The 17,806-nt window shown below is 37.1% G+C and overlaps 2 protein-coding genes across 2 annotated transcripts; one reads left to right on the top strand and one right to left on the bottom strand.

Moving 5' to 3' along the window:
• The first annotated feature begins 155 nt into the window (after window positions 1-155).
• LOC306884468 (protein salvador homolog 1-like) lies at window positions 156-6,345 on the top strand. The gene is made up of 6 exons (XM_079440347.1): window positions 156-343; window positions 384-862; window positions 1,887-2,345; window positions 3,603-3,873; window positions 3,958-4,107; window positions 4,647-6,345. Exons 2-6 carry the CDS (start codon window positions 769-771, stop codon window positions 4,858-4,860), a joined length of 1,188 nt encoding a protein of 395 aa, XP_079296473.1. The 5' UTR covers window positions 156-343; window positions 384-768; the 3' UTR covers window positions 4,861-6,345.
• An 848-nt stretch (window positions 6,346-7,193) lies between these two features.
• On the bottom strand, window positions 7,194-17,434 carry LOC306884201 (atlastin-1-like; the record flags this gene model as incomplete). Its single annotated transcript, XM_079439920.1, has 14 exons — window positions 7,194-7,304; window positions 7,442-7,456; window positions 10,045-10,476; window positions 10,554-10,625; window positions 10,725-10,781; window positions 11,659-11,786; window positions 11,920-12,058; window positions 12,145-12,237; window positions 12,394-12,450; window positions 12,580-12,630; window positions 12,729-12,833; window positions 15,032-15,166; window positions 15,264-15,514; window positions 17,401-17,434. The coding sequence occupies 14 exons, from the start codon at window positions 17,432-17,434 to the stop codon at window positions 7,194-7,196; spliced, it is 1,680 nt and encodes a 559-aa protein (XP_079296046.1).
• Between the last annotated feature and the right edge of the window lie 372 nt (window positions 17,435-17,806).

The raw sequence follows: 17,806 nt of genomic DNA, 5'->3' as shown, positions 1-17,806 counted from the left end.
GTGGAAAGTACTTCTGTCCATTATATTGCACCTAATGTGTTGAATGAATGTCCTATTAAACCACAAAAAATGTGAAAGACAGAGGAAAAATATTTCCCACAATGCTTTGCTTCTATGAGGACCTGGTTTAGGGAAGGTCTGATCTGGGATCAGGCGAAGTGGCGGTTAAATAGAAAAATAATCTCATAAACATGCTTTTGTACGTTAGCTCTTTTTGCGATACTAGTACAACTTTTTGAATCTGAAAATAAAGTAAGCTGGTCATTTGGAAGTCATTGATCCAGACCGCTGATCTGAGATCAGGTAGCGAGCAGGGCTTCAGTGAGAGCTGATCTGAGATCAGGTAGCGAGCAGGGCTTCAGTGAGAGCTGATCTGAGATCAGGCGAGCAGGGCTTCAGTGAGAGCTGATCTGGAGTCAGAAGGAGATTGAGGGCTGGGTTGGGTTGGACATATTCAGCTGGTAAAAGTTTTCGTGCGCTTTTCTAAGGGCGTAATTTGGACAGCAGGCACGGGGAGCGCTAATTAATCATCGAAAAACATTCGTGATGTTCGACTAAACAATTAAAACAGCGACACGTTCGCTAAATGCAAACTAATCTCCAGTGTGTTTATGTTTTCAGTCTGTAACGTTAGCCATGATGACTCCAAACTAGCTATCGGGCTAAACGCTCCGAAATGGACTCGGTTTTGACTGTCAGTGCGAATCTAGATCCGGATTTCAGGATGAAACCGAAGTCTAATCGGTCTAGAATCGATTCGGATTAACGATGCTCTCTAGAAAGAAGAGTAAAAACGAAGCGTCCAAACCAGCAGAAGTTCAGGGCAAATATGTGAAGAAAGAAACGTCCCCGCTGCTGAGAAGTGAGTAACTAACAAAACCCACAAAATAGAAAACAATAATCTGCATTTTTATATAATGAACGTTACTCATTCAGCGTATTTTGTAGTATAAAACGTTTGAAAATGAAACCTAATTTAAATGTCTGTATGTTTAAGTAATTAAATGTCAAGCCTCGTCTGACAGAAACAATATGTGTACACGGTTACATATTCTATCAGCCTAATAGATGTCTATTTTGTAAACCTTTCGCATTTTTAAAAAGATAATGTGTCATATGTTCATATTTAATACTATAATTTAAGTGTCATTTCATATAAAATTTTGTCCACTTAAAATATCATACTTAGTTTGATAATATTTGACGCACACTTTACCTTATTTACCTGATTTTTTTATTATTATTATTTTTAAACTATGATTTAAACTTTCTCCATAACAGGATTGGCACAGCTATAACAGAGTACAATTTAAAATGGTATTTTGTAGTTATGTGAATAACATCTACTTTGTATTTTACACCTAATTTTGGATAACCTCATATTAATTAAATGTTGTTTTAATTTTGTAGTTTTTTTTTTTTTTTTGTAAGTTAAAGTATCAGGGCATAATTGGGTGGACAGTTAGAATGTACTCACAAAAATGCAAATTAGACAGCTATATTTTGCATAATATGTATACATTTGGCATAATATAGTCATAGAGGTCTACTTGAATTGGGAAAAAATGTAGAAATCCAATTATTTTCACTCGTTGACACATTTACAACATGCCTCGAGACATCAGAAAAAAATAGTAGTCCAGTAAATCAAAATGATGTAAATGTCTAATATTCGTTTTGATTTTAGAAACATTCATTCTTAAAAACAGTTCTTAAAAGGCAAAGAATTGTAGTAATTTGTTTTGCATCACTGTCGCTCTTTTCTGGACAATTGAATATAGAATTTTATGGTAGTCTTTATCTTGAGCATTCTTTACAAAATAAATATTGCAGAATATGTTTTAATCCACTTACCCCTCTTCTGCCTCCCTCATGGTTTGCTCCAGATTTGATGCCCTCGTTTATCCGGCATCCAACGTTTCTTCGCCGTGAACCCCCATTAGTGGAGCCAGTTCCGGCCGGGGTGTCTGGTGCAGGTCCATATTCCTCTGGATCTGTTGGGGATGTTAGCGTCCCCAAGAGTTTCCTGCGCAATGCCCCTCCACGGACCCCCCTCGAGGTGTCACGCAGGGAGAGTCATCGGCTGTCTGCCCCACCACACCTTCATCGTGATTACTCCCCTTCCTCGCCATCTTACATGAGCGATGCTGGTTCGGTAACAGAGAATGGAGACGGTGGCCCATTTTACTACCCTCCAGAACCTTACTACAATAACCAACCCAGGCGAGCACGCAGACCAGACCACTTTAATGAGAACTACAGGTACTATGAGCACAATGAACTCAGCTACCCACGAAACCCAGGACAGCCTCAGACGCCCCAGCCTCAGAGTCGCCCACCCCCAGGTGAGTAACACATCATCCGGCATGCAATAACACAACATGCACAGACTCACATGCATTATAAAAGACTCCACATGAAATAACAAACATGACTGTCACTCTGTGCTATAAATATACACTTACATAATATGTCTCTATTTATGACACCGTATGCTGTTGACTGTATGAGACGGTATTCACACTTTTTGGTCAGCCAAACCAAATCCCTTTGTGTGTGTGTGTGTATATATAGGTATATTTGTTTTAATAACAGTCTTTATGATTATGACTGCGTACACAAAGCATGGCAAGACTTCATGAGCAAAGGAGAATAATGAGCCAAAAACCGAACGAGAATGATTGAGACTGTCCAACGTTAAGAAGGATTGTGTCCAAACAACACAGAACTACTGCAGCAAAGTGATAGCAAACCAAAATATTCACCTTGAAGACACTGTTTCCACAAAAACTGACCATAGAGAACTTTACAAAACCTATATCTATGAAAGAACTGGAGTGAATGTCATTTGAAAGAACTCTCCAAGGCTGCATTTGTTTGATCAAAAATACAGTAAAATCAGTAGTATTTTGAAATATTGTTTCAATTTAAATCAACTGTTTACTAATTAAATTTTTTTTTTAATGTAATTTATTCCTGTGATGGCAAAGCTGATTTTCCAGTCTTTATTCTTCAAAAATCATTCTAATTGCTGATTTGATGTTCAGGAAATGTTTCTTAATATTAGACTATTAAGATTATTATTATGGTTTTTGTGGAAACCATGATACATTTTTCCAGGATTCCTTTGAAGAGTATAAAGTTGAAAACATAAAGTGAATGTTTTTGAGTGACGCAAACAAGTCATTAGAACTGATTCATAAAAATGAATCAAACAGTATTTTGCTACTAAAGTGTAAACAAGAAATCAGATATTTACAATGTTACTCAGTTTTATTTTGCTCAGTACATGATTTTCTCCTGTACACACTTTTGCTCAATATACACAAACTTTCTGGGCTGTCACTCTCCTGTAGTATTTCTCATTGCGTGTGAGAATGACAGAAATGTGGATTTTTCTTGGTTGCCCTTTTCTTCACCCTACACTGATTTTTCCTTGTGCTGAACTTTTCATGGTCTTCTGGGGTTTTTTGCCTTAGATTTGTCCCTTCAACTCCTTTGTGTTCAAATTAAAAATAAAAAAAAATCTCATTCTAATACACACACAGAATCATTTCCTGCATACAGATCTGCAATACTTCCATGTGTTTGTTGTTTTCTAGCAATCGGCCGTGTGCCAGCAAAGTCGGTTGGTAATCTGACGACCATGAGCGGGGAGGAGGTGGCTCTTCCTCCTGGCTGGACTGTTGATTGGACGATTCGAGGCAGGAAGTATTACATTGATCACAACACAAACACCACTCATTGGAGCCATCCGCTGGAGAGGGAGGGGCTTCCGCCGGGCTGGGAGAGGGTGGAGTCAGCTGAGTTTGGAGTGTATTATGTTGACCACATTAACAAACGTGCCCAGTACAGACACCCCTGCGCACCCAGGTGAGTGTTGAGATGTTCCAGTACATTCTGTGACTGTTTGGTGACATTTTGTATCTAAAATACACCAACTCTGCTTTTGCTCAGTGTTCCACGTTACGACCAGCCCCCTCCCCCGCCAGTCACCTACCAGCCCCTCCCACCAGAACGCAACCAGCCCGTACTGGTACCAGCAAACCCGTACCACACAGCCGAGATCCCAGACTGGCTGCAGGTGTATGCCAGAGCCCCGCTGAAGTAAGTTTCACATGCACTCACTGCCAAGCTTATATATATATATATCATTTCTATATTATAGTTTTTTTCAGTTTTTATATATATGTATAATACACACACACGCACACATTGTAGTTGAAATATTTTTGCATTTTATTAATCAGCCAAAGCAGCAGATAAAGTGGGTCCTGAAAGCATGTTTGTTAATAAAAGACAAGACCCCTGTTAAAAAAAGGCTGGTTTAAACTGGTCTCCCAGCCCGACCAAGATGGTCTTAAGCTGATATTGCTACTTTTCGAGTCTAACTGTATGATAAGTATCCAAAACCCTTCTAAAATCTGACAAGAAGCCAGTGATGGGAGACCAGCAGTTTATGCTAGATTAAGATGTTTTCTTCATCAGGGACATCGGGCAGAAGATTTCTCACGTTTGTTTTTTTCCCCATTGGCTGGTTCCTGGAAGCCATTAGAGGCTGTTAACTGGTTTTAATGATGGAGTCTGGTAAGGGCCGATGCCATTAGCCTTCAGTCATACTAGTGTGTGGTTGTGCTTTGTCTCAGGTATGACCACATCCTGAAGTGGGAACTCTTCCAGTTGATGGATCTGGACACTTATCAGGGGATGCTGAAGCTGCTCTTTATGAAGGAGTTGGAGTGCATCGTTAAATCCTATGAGGCATATCGACAAGCGCTGCTCACCGAACTGGACACGCGCAAACAGCGGCAGCAGTGGTATGCCCAACAACCAGCCAAAAACTTCCCTCCTAATATATGACTTGTATGAGAACTCAAGCCTTATCAGTGCCTTAGCTGCTGATGCAGACTCTCATGTACTCCCTCAAACAGCTCCAAATATAAGTCCAAAGAGAGACACCACACAAAGCCTTTTGGGAACTTTACACTATTACTCCTATATATCCTTATCAGCCATTATACGGCTGTGTGTGTGTTCTGAGTCTATGCTTGGTTTTGACTGTGTTGTGAATGTGTTTGCATATGTTGAGAGTGTGTTTCTTTGTGCATGTCAGGACTGTGAGGACTCACTCATTCTGCATTGTCTTTTTGGACAATCACAACTATCAATTATTAATGTTTTATTGTTTAATCTGACTCTTATTTTCAATTATAGTTTTGCTTTTAGGGTGAATCTCATTAAACTCATCCAGGTCACATTTCATCTAAAAAAAAAATATATAATAATTTGCATAAAGAAAATGAAGCTTAATTTAGGGTTATTTAAATCAGCATGCATGAACGGTTTTACATCAAATACTTTGCAATTTAAATAAATTATAAAAATGGCTAGTTTTTGCATTATAGTAATGAGTTTTTATAATGACAATAATGCAATAATCTTCATGGTGCTTCATTTTCTTCAAGTAAAATGTATTTTGTTTCTTGTGTTTTTTTTGTTTGTTTTTTTGGGAGGGTGAAATATGACTTGGACATTTCTTTGAGGTTTAGGTGGATTCCTTTTTTAAGGAATTTGCTTCTTATATTTAAAGATGAAACTTTCAGACGGAGTCGTCACTTTATATTAAGTGATTGAGCCTGCAGCATTAATTTTTTTCAAGAGGTTATTGCCTGTATTTTTCAGTTATGTCTGTTCGTAAAATCTATTTTCAGCATCAACACTAAATAAACCAGGACCTGTGTGTGTGAGAGATGTTCATGAAGTTTGTCTTTCCAATTCAGGTTGCAAATGCTTTCAGTTTTTTTTTTTTTTTACCAATATCCATATTAAACTTTGTGTATACTTAATATTGTACATAAGTAGAACAGAACACTATACAAGTATATTTATTTTAATCCTTGAATATTTATTTGTCTTGCCAATCAAAAAGATTTTTAGCAGCTTTCAAGTAAGAATTAATTGAAAGCTGCTCATCTGTTTATATCTCATGAGGACCCCAAATCCACTTATTGGAAAACAAATGCAAAATTCAACATTTTGGAACCAAAATGCTACCGTTCAAAAAGCCAATCCTCAGTAGCATCACAAAGGTATCATCTAAAGCCTCAATTCCTGAATTCCATGGATTTCATTCTACATTATATGTGTGGGAAAAAAAGATTCATAAAGGTAAAAACTGATGTGAAAAATATATTTTGCATTCTAACTTTTTGTGCTCATACTAGTAATTTTGTTTCATTAACTCACACAAGGTTAAAGTGTGTTCATCTATGCTTGTGATCAATTATGAGAGACCATAAAGACCAGGGGCCCATTAATAAACGTATGTAGAATGATCCTTAATAGAAATATACAACAGTTTCCAGAAAGTTCCTATGATTATAAATTGCCTATATGCACTAAGATAGTTTTGTCTCAAATTCGATTGAATCAACTCCATCAACAGAATGCCCACAAATATCACTTTATGGTTCAAAAGAAGTCTTTATGAATTAATTTATGTCAGCCTATAGTTTTTCAAGAGCATAAGAACTAATGAAACTAAATTTATGATGCCATGTATGTCAGATATTCTTGGTGATTTTTTTGTTATTGAAACACACTTGGCAAATGGTCTTTTCCCACTGAAGTAGACAGGAACTGTACCCGCTTGGCTGCAAATAGCGACCCAGGAGCTCTACCATGATGATCATTGAGTGGAGCAAATGTGCAGTATTTTCCGGTTTGATGATCCCAAACGTGATGGGATGAAAGGCAAAATCTCTGTAACGCGTCATTTAGCCCATGATAATAACTAGAACTTGTGTTTTTAAACATGTAGTATTTTATTCTCTTATAAATGGCACTGAACTCAACATACGACATCCATTACAAAATAAGCACAGACTGCTTTCATGTGAGTGTCAGAGAGAGAAACAGTATTTACAGTGAGAAGATGGCAAAATGGTGAACTGCCAGAACTAATACTGTGTTTTTGTAACGCAGGCACAAGCAACAGTCAGACCGAATCTTTTCAGTCTGATTCTCCACATCGTCTGACCGTGGGCCTGAACTGTAGGTGCAGGATGTTGCTGTGGTGGGTGATTGTGGCGATATGTTCCTGTTGTAGCGCTGAACAGTCCGCGTCTCTTTCTCTCTCTGACTGTACGCTCCACTGTCACTGTCCACAGTGCGTCTGCGTGAACTGTGTGGGGTTAGTTTTGTTTCTTGTTCTGCTCGGGCTGTTGGTCAGTCTGGTGTCCAGGGAAAGCGTGATTATACAACTGCCTGTGGTTTGCTGCTACACTGTACAGCTTATACAGAGCCTGAGGGAGATGGACAGAAAGATACAACATGTAAATTTGAGGTGTCTCTTCTTATTTGTAAGATGTAGTGAAATTGTTTTATGTCTAAATAGGTAAGTGTGTTCAGGTGTGTGCAAGGTAGATTAAGCACCCCTTACCTCATTTGTGCTTCCCTAAAACAAAGAAATGAGGAATACAGTTAACAAATCTGTAATAAAAATGTGACCTGAGTTTCTATCTATCTATCTGTCTGTCTGTTACAGATTTGACAGTTTTATTATAACACTTATCTTATTTACTTATCTCTAACACTTGCCCTCTCTATTCATTTTCTAACTGCATGTTTTCTTAAAAAAAGGTCTCTAACACTAGCTTTCTCTATTCTTTTTCTATTCTATATACTTTTGTTTTATATATATATATATATATATATATATATATATATATACACATATACCTTGCTATGTGTACTGTTAGCCTAAATGAGACTTGTCATAGCACTTGCACATTATTGCTCTTTTGTTGGTTTTCATTGCTGCTGCTTCTCGCATTTTAAGTGAACATTTTAATCCACAAAAACATGGTGATCAAAAGATATATATGAAACATTTAACTCTTTAATTTACATAAATGAATATATACAGTGCCATGAAACATTTTGCCCCCTTTCTGTTTTTACATTTTTTGCATATTTGTCACACTTAATTTAATATTACACAAAGATAACCCGAGTAAATACAAAATGCAGTTTTGAAATGATGATTTGATTTATTAAGGGGGAAAAAAACGTCCAAACCTGCCTGGCGCTACGTGAAAAAGTAATTGCCCCCTAAATCTAATAACTGGTTGTGCCACCCTTTGCAGCAACAACTGCAATCAAGCGTTTGTGATAACTGGCAATGAGTCATTCACATCACTGTGGAGAAATTTTAGCCCACTCTTCTTTGCAGAATTGTTTTAATTCAGCCACATTGGAGGGTTTTCAAGCATGAATGGACTGTTTAAGGTCATGCCGCAGCATCTCAATCGGATTTAAGTCCGGATTTTGATTGGGCCACTCCAAAACCTTCATTTTGTTTTTCTTGAGCCATTCAGAGGTGGACTTGCTGGTGTGTTTGGAATCATTGTCCTGCTGCATAACCCAAGTGCGCTTGAGCTTGAGGTCACAAACTGATGTCCTGATGGACATTCTCCTTCAGGATTTTCTGATAGAGTGCAGAATTCATGGTTCCATCAATTATGGCAAGTCATCCAGTTCCTGAAGCTGCAAAGCAGCCCCAGACCATCACACTACCACCACCATGTTTGACTGTTGGTATGAAGTTCTTTTTATGAAATGTTGTTTTGGTTTTACGCCAGATGTAACAGGACACACACCTTCCAAAAAGTTCAACTTTTGTTGCATCAGTCCACAGAATATTTTCCCAAAAGTCTTGGGGATAATCAAGATAATTTTTGGCAAATATGAGACGAGCCTTTGTGTTCTTTTTGGTCAGAAATGGCTTTTGCCTTGGAACCCTCCCATGGATGCCATTTTTGCCCAGTCTCTTTCTTATTGTTGAATCATGAACACTGACCTTAATTGAGGCAAGTGAGGCCTGCAGTTCTTTAGATGTTATTCTGGGTTCTTTTATGACCTCCTGGATGAGTTGTCGTCGCGCTCTTGGAGTAATTTTGGTTCACCACTGTTCCAAGTTTTTTCCATTTGTGGATAATGGCTCTGACCATGGTTCGCTGGAGTCCCAAAACCTTAGAAATGGCTTTATAACCCTTTCCAGACTGATACATGTCAACTATTTTGTTTCTCATCTGTTCTTGAATTTCTTCAGATCGCGGCATGATGCGTTGCTCTTTAAGCATGCTTCACTTTGTCAGACAGGTTCTATTTAAGTGATTCTTGATTCAACAGGTCTGGCAATAATCAGGCTTGGGTTTGGCTAGTGAAATTTAACTCAGCTTTCTAAAATAATGTGGTTAATCACAGTTATTTCATGATTTAACAGGAGGGGGCAATTAATTTTTCATGTAGGGCCAGGTAGGTTTGAACTGCTTTTTTCCCTTAATAAATTAAATCATCATTTAAACACTGCATTCTGTATTTACTTGCATTATCTTTGTGTAGTGTTAAAATTAGTTTGATGATCTGAATCTTTTAAGTGTGATAAATATGCCAAAAAAAAAAATATATATATATAAAAAACTCCTATATATATATATATATATATATATATATATATATATATATATATATATTCAAGCATTTCTACATTAATTTACTTCACTGAAATGTTTTTTTATTATATTAATTATTATTAATATTATTGTTATTAATATATTGTGTGTGTATATACACTACCATTAAAAAATGTGGAGTCATTAAGTTTTTTATTAAAGAAATTAATACTTTTATTTAGCAATTACACATTGAAGTTGAAAAGTGACAGTAAATGTATTTAAATACAAAATATATATAATAAATGCAGTTTTTGTTGTTGCTGTTGTTTTAAATTTTTTATGTTCCATTCATTAAAGAATCCCGTAAAAAATATATTATGATTTACACAAAAATATTAAGCAGCACAACAGATTTCAATATTAATAATATAAAACCCTTAAGCACCAAATGATTACTGAAGGATCATGTAACACTGAAGACTGGAGTAATGGCTGCTGAAAGTTCAAAACATGTATATAAGTGAACTATATCTAAATGCATACTTTAAAGTACATTATTTATTTCCTCTTAAATGTTGTGTTTTACCTGATCCCACAGCGCTCCGGCCACCTGGTCAATGACGGCGCCCAGTTCTCTGTATTCTCCTGAGTAGCGGATGTACGCCCAGGTGCACAGAGTGATGAGCGCAAAGCCCAGCACCATGTTGCAGATGCTTGCGATGATGTCAACACCCACGAACCCTGTGATCCCTGCAGCAACATACATCACAAAGATCACCACGAACAGCGTTGCGGGTGTTCGTGCCGCGTGGAAGATGTTCTTGGAGTCGTTGTGTTTGATGTACTGCACAAACAGCTCGTCAATCTCTGCCTCCAGCTGCAGCAGGTAACGCCGGCTGAACTCCTCCCCACCCATTTTCTTCACACCGCGAAACAATGCCAACGCCTCCTCGCGGATGCCCAAGTGACGCGCCTGCAGCACGCTTGGTGCGAGGAAAGGCCGATCTCCTCCGCTCACCTAGGGTGTAGAACACATTTGATGAAGAGGAGTCACACTAATACGACGAGAAATTAGTTAGTTGGTATCACACTCACCTCCTCCATCTTCCTGTTGTATAAATCTTTAGCTGCAGCCACTGCAGCCAGATTATTTGCTTCTGCTGTGGCCTGTGGACACAAACACACCCGAACACTGTCATACTGTATGATCCTAATTACTGTATGTCAGGCTGTGGAATGTGTGTGTTAGAGGTTAAAAGGTCATACTTGTAACATGGATTTTGGATGTGGCAGCTCCTCTCCCTGGTAAATCTTGATATATGCCTAAAATCATAAACAGCTGCTCAGTTCAATCAATGAATTCCACATATCAAATTAACAATTATAAACTACATAAAAATTAGGGATGCATGACTGGTACCATATTGGTTGCTGGCAGTAGATTTTGTAATATCAGTTGATATTGGATTTATAATTCTAAATTATAATTTCCTCTAACAATGTTAAATGTAATCTTTAGGAAATTTATTTACTTAATTTAAAATGCTAATTTACAAAATAGTATTTTATTATGGTATATCATGTATAAACTATTTGCAGTCTGTAAGATTTTATTAATGTTTTTGAAAGAAGTCTCTTCTGATCCCCAAGGCTGCATATATATTTGATCAAAAATGAAACCAGTAAAACTGAAATATTATTACAATTTAAAATAACTGTTTCTATTTGATTATATTTTAAAATGTAATTTATTCCTGTGATTGCAAAGCTGAATTTTCAGCAACCATTACTCCAGTCTTCAGTGTCACGTGATCCTTCAGATCAGTGTCTAAAACAGTTTTGTTTTTCAGGATTCTTTGATTAATAGAAAGTTAAAAAGAACAGCATTTATTTTATAAAAATTAATTTGTAGCAATGTAAAAGTCTAATTCATTCTTGATGAATAAAAGTATAAATAAATATATAAATAAGTAGTATATATAGAAATAAAATAAATACATATATATATATATATCAATTTAAAAATTATTCATACTTTTATATATAAAATTCTTTTACTGGCCTGCTATTTATGAAAATAACATCAGCAGATGGATTTTTTTATATTTAAAAAAAAATTGCATTCTGAATAAAAATGCCTGTAGGTGAATTCCCATTTCAGTCCTAGCAGTAGCTAATGCACCTCTAACAATACTATTACCTTGAAGTACTCCAGAAGTCCACGGCAGGTGATTTTGCTTCCATTTATCTCTTTCACGTCCAGGTTTTTGGGGCGTAGTAACCACGGAACAAGCACTTGCAGATTATTGATAAAATCTTGATCGATCTCTGAAACACATGATTGGAAAGAGGTGTTTTTGAACACTGTTTTTGTACTTCACAGTATAAGGATGCCAACATAGCTTCCACATATTTGAGCTCAGCTACAATCTACTGATTAAGCGTGCATCTCTAGACATACCCCTCAATCTGCCGTCAAAGTGTGGGTTTGTGGCCACCTTGAGTCCCGGGTGTGGCATGAGGAAGCAGGAGATGTTGGTGAAGCAGGAATGGATGTGTTTCCTCACGTTCTGCAGCTCCTCGTGTTGATTCTCTGAGATCTGCATATAAACACGTGTTGTGGTGGTTCTGATTTCAGTATTTTAAATGTTAGTCGTTCCATATTTCCATATATTAACCTCCTGACCTTTAATCTTTTCTCCAGAAATTTCATTCCTCCATCCTGTCCATAGGGAAACTCATATGGAAAGCTCCAGTCCCGCACCAGAAAGATCATTGACTTTGTAAAAACACATAGAAGGTGAGTACTGATGTTCAATTATAGTAGTATAGTGCATATGAAAGTATTTCAGTTGACAGTTTCATGAAGAACAGTCTGTTTCCGAATGATACTACAAAAAAGCTATCAGCAGAAACATTAAAATACAGCAAATACCTGAAATGGTTTGAGGAAAGTTTCTTCCATGGCCAGTCTGCCGTATTCAGTGAAAAGCTATAAAGGTCAACAAAAGCAGTTTTTTGTTGTTCTTTTTTAATTTTTTAATTCATTTGAATCTCATTAAACTCTGATAACAACTACAGTTCAACAGCATTGCGAGTGGTAAAATTAGTGTTTCTATACCTGCAGATGCTGAAGGTCATCTTCCTGAACATTCTGAGATATGTTATACACCTTGAAAAAGAAAAGATGACATCAAGGTTCCATTGAATTTCATCAAAAAAATGATGAACATGACAGGTTTTTGAATGGGGATTTTTTTTGTGGACTACCTGCATAGAGCTGATCATGGTACTGAGGGCAAATACAGTAGCTGAGTCACGGAGAGTGGACTGGCTGTCAAAGGTCCCCTGTGTGTCCATTAGCAGCACTGCCACCTACAGAAAAAACAGCATAATGCATGTCTACACAGGCGTTTAGTGGAGCTTTGTTTCATTTTCACATACAGGGCTCTGCTTAGATAATAGTTTCACTCAAATCATGAGAATGACTATGCACTATTGTTCAGGGTCAGTATGTTTACTACTTTTATTCATCAATGATCCATTTATTTTATTAAAAGTGACAGTAAAGTAATTTATAATGTAATAAAAGATTTATAAGTCAAACAATTGCTGTTATTTTGAGCTTTCTATTCATCATAGAATCCTGAAAAAAGTATTATAGTTTAATGTAATAATGTAAAGTTTTTAGCATTGATATTAATAAGAAATGTTTCTTGAGCAGCAAATCAGCATATATGAATGATTTCTGAAGGATCATGTGATACTAAAGACTGGCTGCTGAAAATTAAGTTTTGCATTTTCAAATATTACATTTAAAAATATATATTAAAATAGAAAAGTTATTTTTAATTGTAAGTCACTTTATTACTTATTTTTATTATTTATTATTATTTTACATATTTTTATTAAATAAATGCAGCCATGGTGACCATCTTTCCTTGGTGAGACTTCAAACTTAAAAACACATAAACTTACAGACCCCAAACCTTCGAACAGTAGTGTAGGTAGGTATTTACAGGTACATCTCAAAAAATTTGAATATCGTGAAAAAGGTCAATATTTTTTGTCACTCATTTCAGAAAGTGAAACCTATATATTATATAGATTCATTACACATAGAGTGAAATATTTCAAGCCTTCATTTCTTGAAATTTTGATGATTATGGCTTACAGATCATGAAAACCCAAAATTCAGTGTCTCAGAAAATTTGAATATTACATAAGATCAATAAAAAAAAGGATATTTTAAACAAATGTCAGGCTTCTGAAAAGTATGTTCATTTCTATGCACTCAATACTTGGTTGAGCCTCCTTTTGCATTAATTACTGCATCAATTCGGCGTGGCATTGAGTTAATCAGTTTGTGGCACTGCTGAGGTGGTGTGGAAGCCCAGGTTGCTTTGATAGCGGCCTTCAGGTCATCTGCATTGTTGGGTCTGGTGTCTCTCATCTTCCTCTTGACAATACCCCATAGATTCTCTATGGGGTTCAGGTCAGGCGAGTTTGCTGGCCAATCAAGCACAGTAACACCATGGTCATTGAACCAGCTTTTGGCAACTTTGGCAGTGTGGGCAGGTGCCAAGTCCTGCTGGAAAATGAAATCAGCATCTCAATAAAACTTGTCAGCAGAAGGAAGCATGAAGTGCTCTAAAATGTCCTGGTAGATGGCTGCGTTGACTGTGAACTTCAGAAAACACAGTGGACCAACACCAGCAGATGACATGGCAGCCCAAATCACTGACTGTGGAAACTTCACACTGGACTTCAAGCAACATGGATTCTGTGCCTCTCCACTCTTCCTCCAGACTCTGGGACGTTGATTTCCAAATGAAATGCAAAATTTACTTTCATCTGAAAAGAGGACTTTGGACCACTGAGCAACTGTCCAGTTCTTTTTCTCCACAGCACAGGTAAGATGCTTCTGACGATGTTTCTGTTTCAGAAGTGGCTTGGTAGCCCTTTTCCTGAAGACGTCTGAGCGTGGTGACTCTTGATGCACTGACTCCAGCTTCAGTCCACTCCTTGTGAAGCTCTCACAAGTGTTTGAGTCAGCTTTGCTTGACAGTATTCTCAAGCTTGCAGTCATCCATGTTGCTTGTGCACCTTTTCCTACCCAAATTCTTCCTTCCAGTCAACTTTGTATTTAATATGCTTTGATACAGCACTCTGTAAACAGCCACACCTTTCAGTAATGACCCTCTGTGAACATTGACACCCTCTTTGTGGAGGGCGTCAATGTTCGTCTTCTGGATCATTGCCAAGTCAGCAGTGTTCCCCATTATTGTACTTTCAAAGAACAAGAGATACCCGCATTTTATACTGTAGGGATGGTCATTAATTGAAACTCAAATGTAAATATTCAAATATTTTGAGATACTGATTTTTGACTTTCATCAGCTGTAAGCTCTAATCATCGAAATTAAAACAAAAAAACTTTTGAAATGTTTTACTTTACATGTAATGAATCTAAAATATATGAACGTTTCATTTTTTGAAATAAGTTACAAGAAAAAATTAACTTTTTCATGATATTCTAATTTTTTTAGATGTACCTGTAGTTTGGTTCTTACCTTGCTACCATCTGGTTTGTCCACCAGGAAGACTTCACTCCAGATCTGAATGCCAGTGGTCTCCCGCTCTGAGCCTCCTCTCCATGAGAATCCCGTCAGCGGCTCATCTGGGTCCCCCAGCCACTTATCGCTGGCCTGAACACACATATTATATTATATTATATGTGGAACTAATCTGAGAGCAATAATACATATATTTCGACTTTAGACTATGAATTAAAGCCAATCTCACCTGGCTGTACATGTAACGCAGCATGAAGTCCATGAGGAAGGATTTGCCCTTGCGGAAGGCTCCTGCCACAGAGATGGCCACCACCTCTCTGTCTCTGACCTCTTTAGCCAGCAGGATCTTACGGAGCGCTGCCTCGTCCAGCTCAAATGTGTGGTCATCTTTCACCACCAACACCTGCACCGGACGCGCCCGTCCGTCTGTCTCCTCCTCCTCTGAGCTCCAGTCATACACGTTCTTATCCACGAAAGACCCTGAACACAACCACATTTAAATATGTTAGTCCTGCTATTCATACTACTATTCATATGTCATAGTGGTAACTGGTAACCATAGACATCCGGCAATGTGAGCAAACCGCAGCCGACAGAGACGTCATGTACTGTTAATGCTCTTAAAGCTGCTGCTTTTAAATGCAGTGCTCTATATGGATCATAATGAATGGGTTGTACTGATACCTCTATATCAAATTACTAAAAAAAAAAGTGAAAGTCTGTTTGTTAGTACACTGCATTATACAGTGTTATTTTAGTATTATTTATATAATATTTTATATTAATATTTCAAATTTGCTTTTATTTTTTTAAATACTTAAAAAAAAAAAACATTTTAATATTAGTTTAATTTTTGGTCATTTTGATATGTGCCTTTGTCATTTTATTATTATTATTACTACATATTACTATTTAGGTTTAATTTTATATATATATATATATATATATATATATATATATATATATAATTTCTGCCTTTTAATGAACAAAAATGTTTTTAATAGTTAGGTTTAGTTAACAGCAATAACTCTGGTTGGGTATGTGTGAATTAGTGGACCATTAATGCCACATTATGCTTTAGATAATCATCTATTTGATATCAAATAAGGCCTAAATCCAAATCAGGGACAAGTAATCATAAGACAAATGTTATGGAAGAGCATTTCAGTTGCAATGACTCAACATAAAAAAATCTTTCTTTTCTCAGTCTAACAGTCTCCTGGGACAAATTGTGGAGTCATGGTTAAGTAAAGCTTAATGCAGCAGACAATCCTAATGGAGCTATAGTGATGATCTTAACCTTTGTCATCAAGGCTAGTGTGATGTGGCTCATAGAGATGTTTTATTGGTTAAGAGGTCCTGAAGTACATCACAGACCTAATGTAACAACAAAACTGGTTGTCAAGCATTATACCAGTGTTTCTAAGCATACGAGTATGTGAACTAGTAATACACCTGGTTGCTCTGGAGGATCTGCCCTCTAATTGATGCATTTATCAAGCATTTCTTAAATGCAACTGAACAGTAATAGATATTGATCATGGATATAAGGCTAAAATGACCTTAGTGGGCCTAATTCAAATTATAAGGAGGTGATGAAGCTGTTCACAGCATTGCATTTACACTTCTGCCATTGGTTAGCATCAAAGCGACACCAATAGTGTCCCAACACTCTAAATTATTTACATTCAAATTAGCTTGTAGAGCTAGTGTTTTCTCTCTTGCTCTCTATCATGTCATATTCACCTGGTCAGGCCTGGTTAGAGCAGCAAGCATTCATAAGGCTACCGTGTATATTATATAAACCAGCATCTCCATACAGGCCTGTAGCAGATGTACAGAGATCTGCTTATGTGGGTCACTGGCATCAATGCACATCACTTCACACACAGTAAGATCACTTCTGATTTTAACCATTGCAATGTAGAAAAACAGTAACGTGTGATCTAATACATCTTCCTGAAACATCAGTATCAATACAAGGACGTAGTATTAAAAATAAAGCATATTATTGACTGGGATGTGTAAGAAATGGGTGGGTGCATTATACAAACAAGCACGAATTTGTGTTCCCACAGACATCCCAATACTGCAAATGTCACATTGCTTTTAAATATAGATATTACAGCAGTAAAAAAAATAGCTGTCATCACAAACACACCCACAGACACAGACACAGGGCGGAACAGGGCTGTGGTCCGGACCAAATCAGCTGATTTGGACAGGGGAAAAGCATTGTTTTTGTTTATTTGTGTGTGTTCCTTAACATACAGACAGAGTCTATGTAGCATCATCCTCATAATTTACAGAATCGCACAATAACCCGTCTCACGTCTGGATGGTTTATTGGATTAAAATGGACTTACCCAGGCTATCTCTGTCCTTTTTGTCTCGTGCCATGTCTCACTGGATGTTTTGTTCAGTATTCGGGTCGGTTCGGTTCTAAACAGCGATCATGAGACGAATGCGATGCTGGAAATCAGCTGCCAGTGATGGAGGCTCATTCTCATCTGAAACAAATGTGCAGCGCACCATTGGACCGCCAGCGGCGCTGTGGAGCCCTAAACATCTATACTATAATAACTTAACTGTAATGGGCGGGGCTTAGAGACCTTGACGCTGTCTCTAATTGGTCAGGAAAGGACGGTCTATATATTTTAACTCTTTACTGTTTTATTTCAATTCTGTATTTTTGATGATATCAGTGTCATTATTTAGGATGAACTTGTTATCCAGACCTGTCAGCACTGAATCCTTACAATAATAGATTTA

This window comes from Barbus barbus, assembly GCF_936440315.1.
Source record: "Barbus barbus genome assembly, chromosome: 18".
Taxonomy (NCBI): domain Eukaryota; kingdom Metazoa; phylum Chordata; class Actinopteri; order Cypriniformes; family Cyprinidae; genus Barbus; species Barbus barbus.
Note: the sequence above shows the minus strand (reverse complement) of the source record. Positions and strands in the feature narration are given on the sequence as shown.

Excerpts from the sequence above, each read along its gene's own strand:
- LOC306884468 (XM_079440347.1), top strand. The coding sequence starts at position 769 with ATGCTCTCTAGAAAGAAGAGTAAAAACGAAGCGTCCAAACCAGCAGAA. Across the intron at positions 863-1,886 it reads AACGTCCCCGCTGCTGAGAA|ATTTGATGCCCTCGTTTATC; the intron begins GTGAGTAACTAA and ends GGTTTGCTCCAG. Across the intron at positions 3,874-3,957 it reads AGACACCCCTGCGCACCCAG|TGTTCCACGTTACGACCAGC; the intron begins GTGAGTGTTGAG and ends GCTTTTGCTCAG.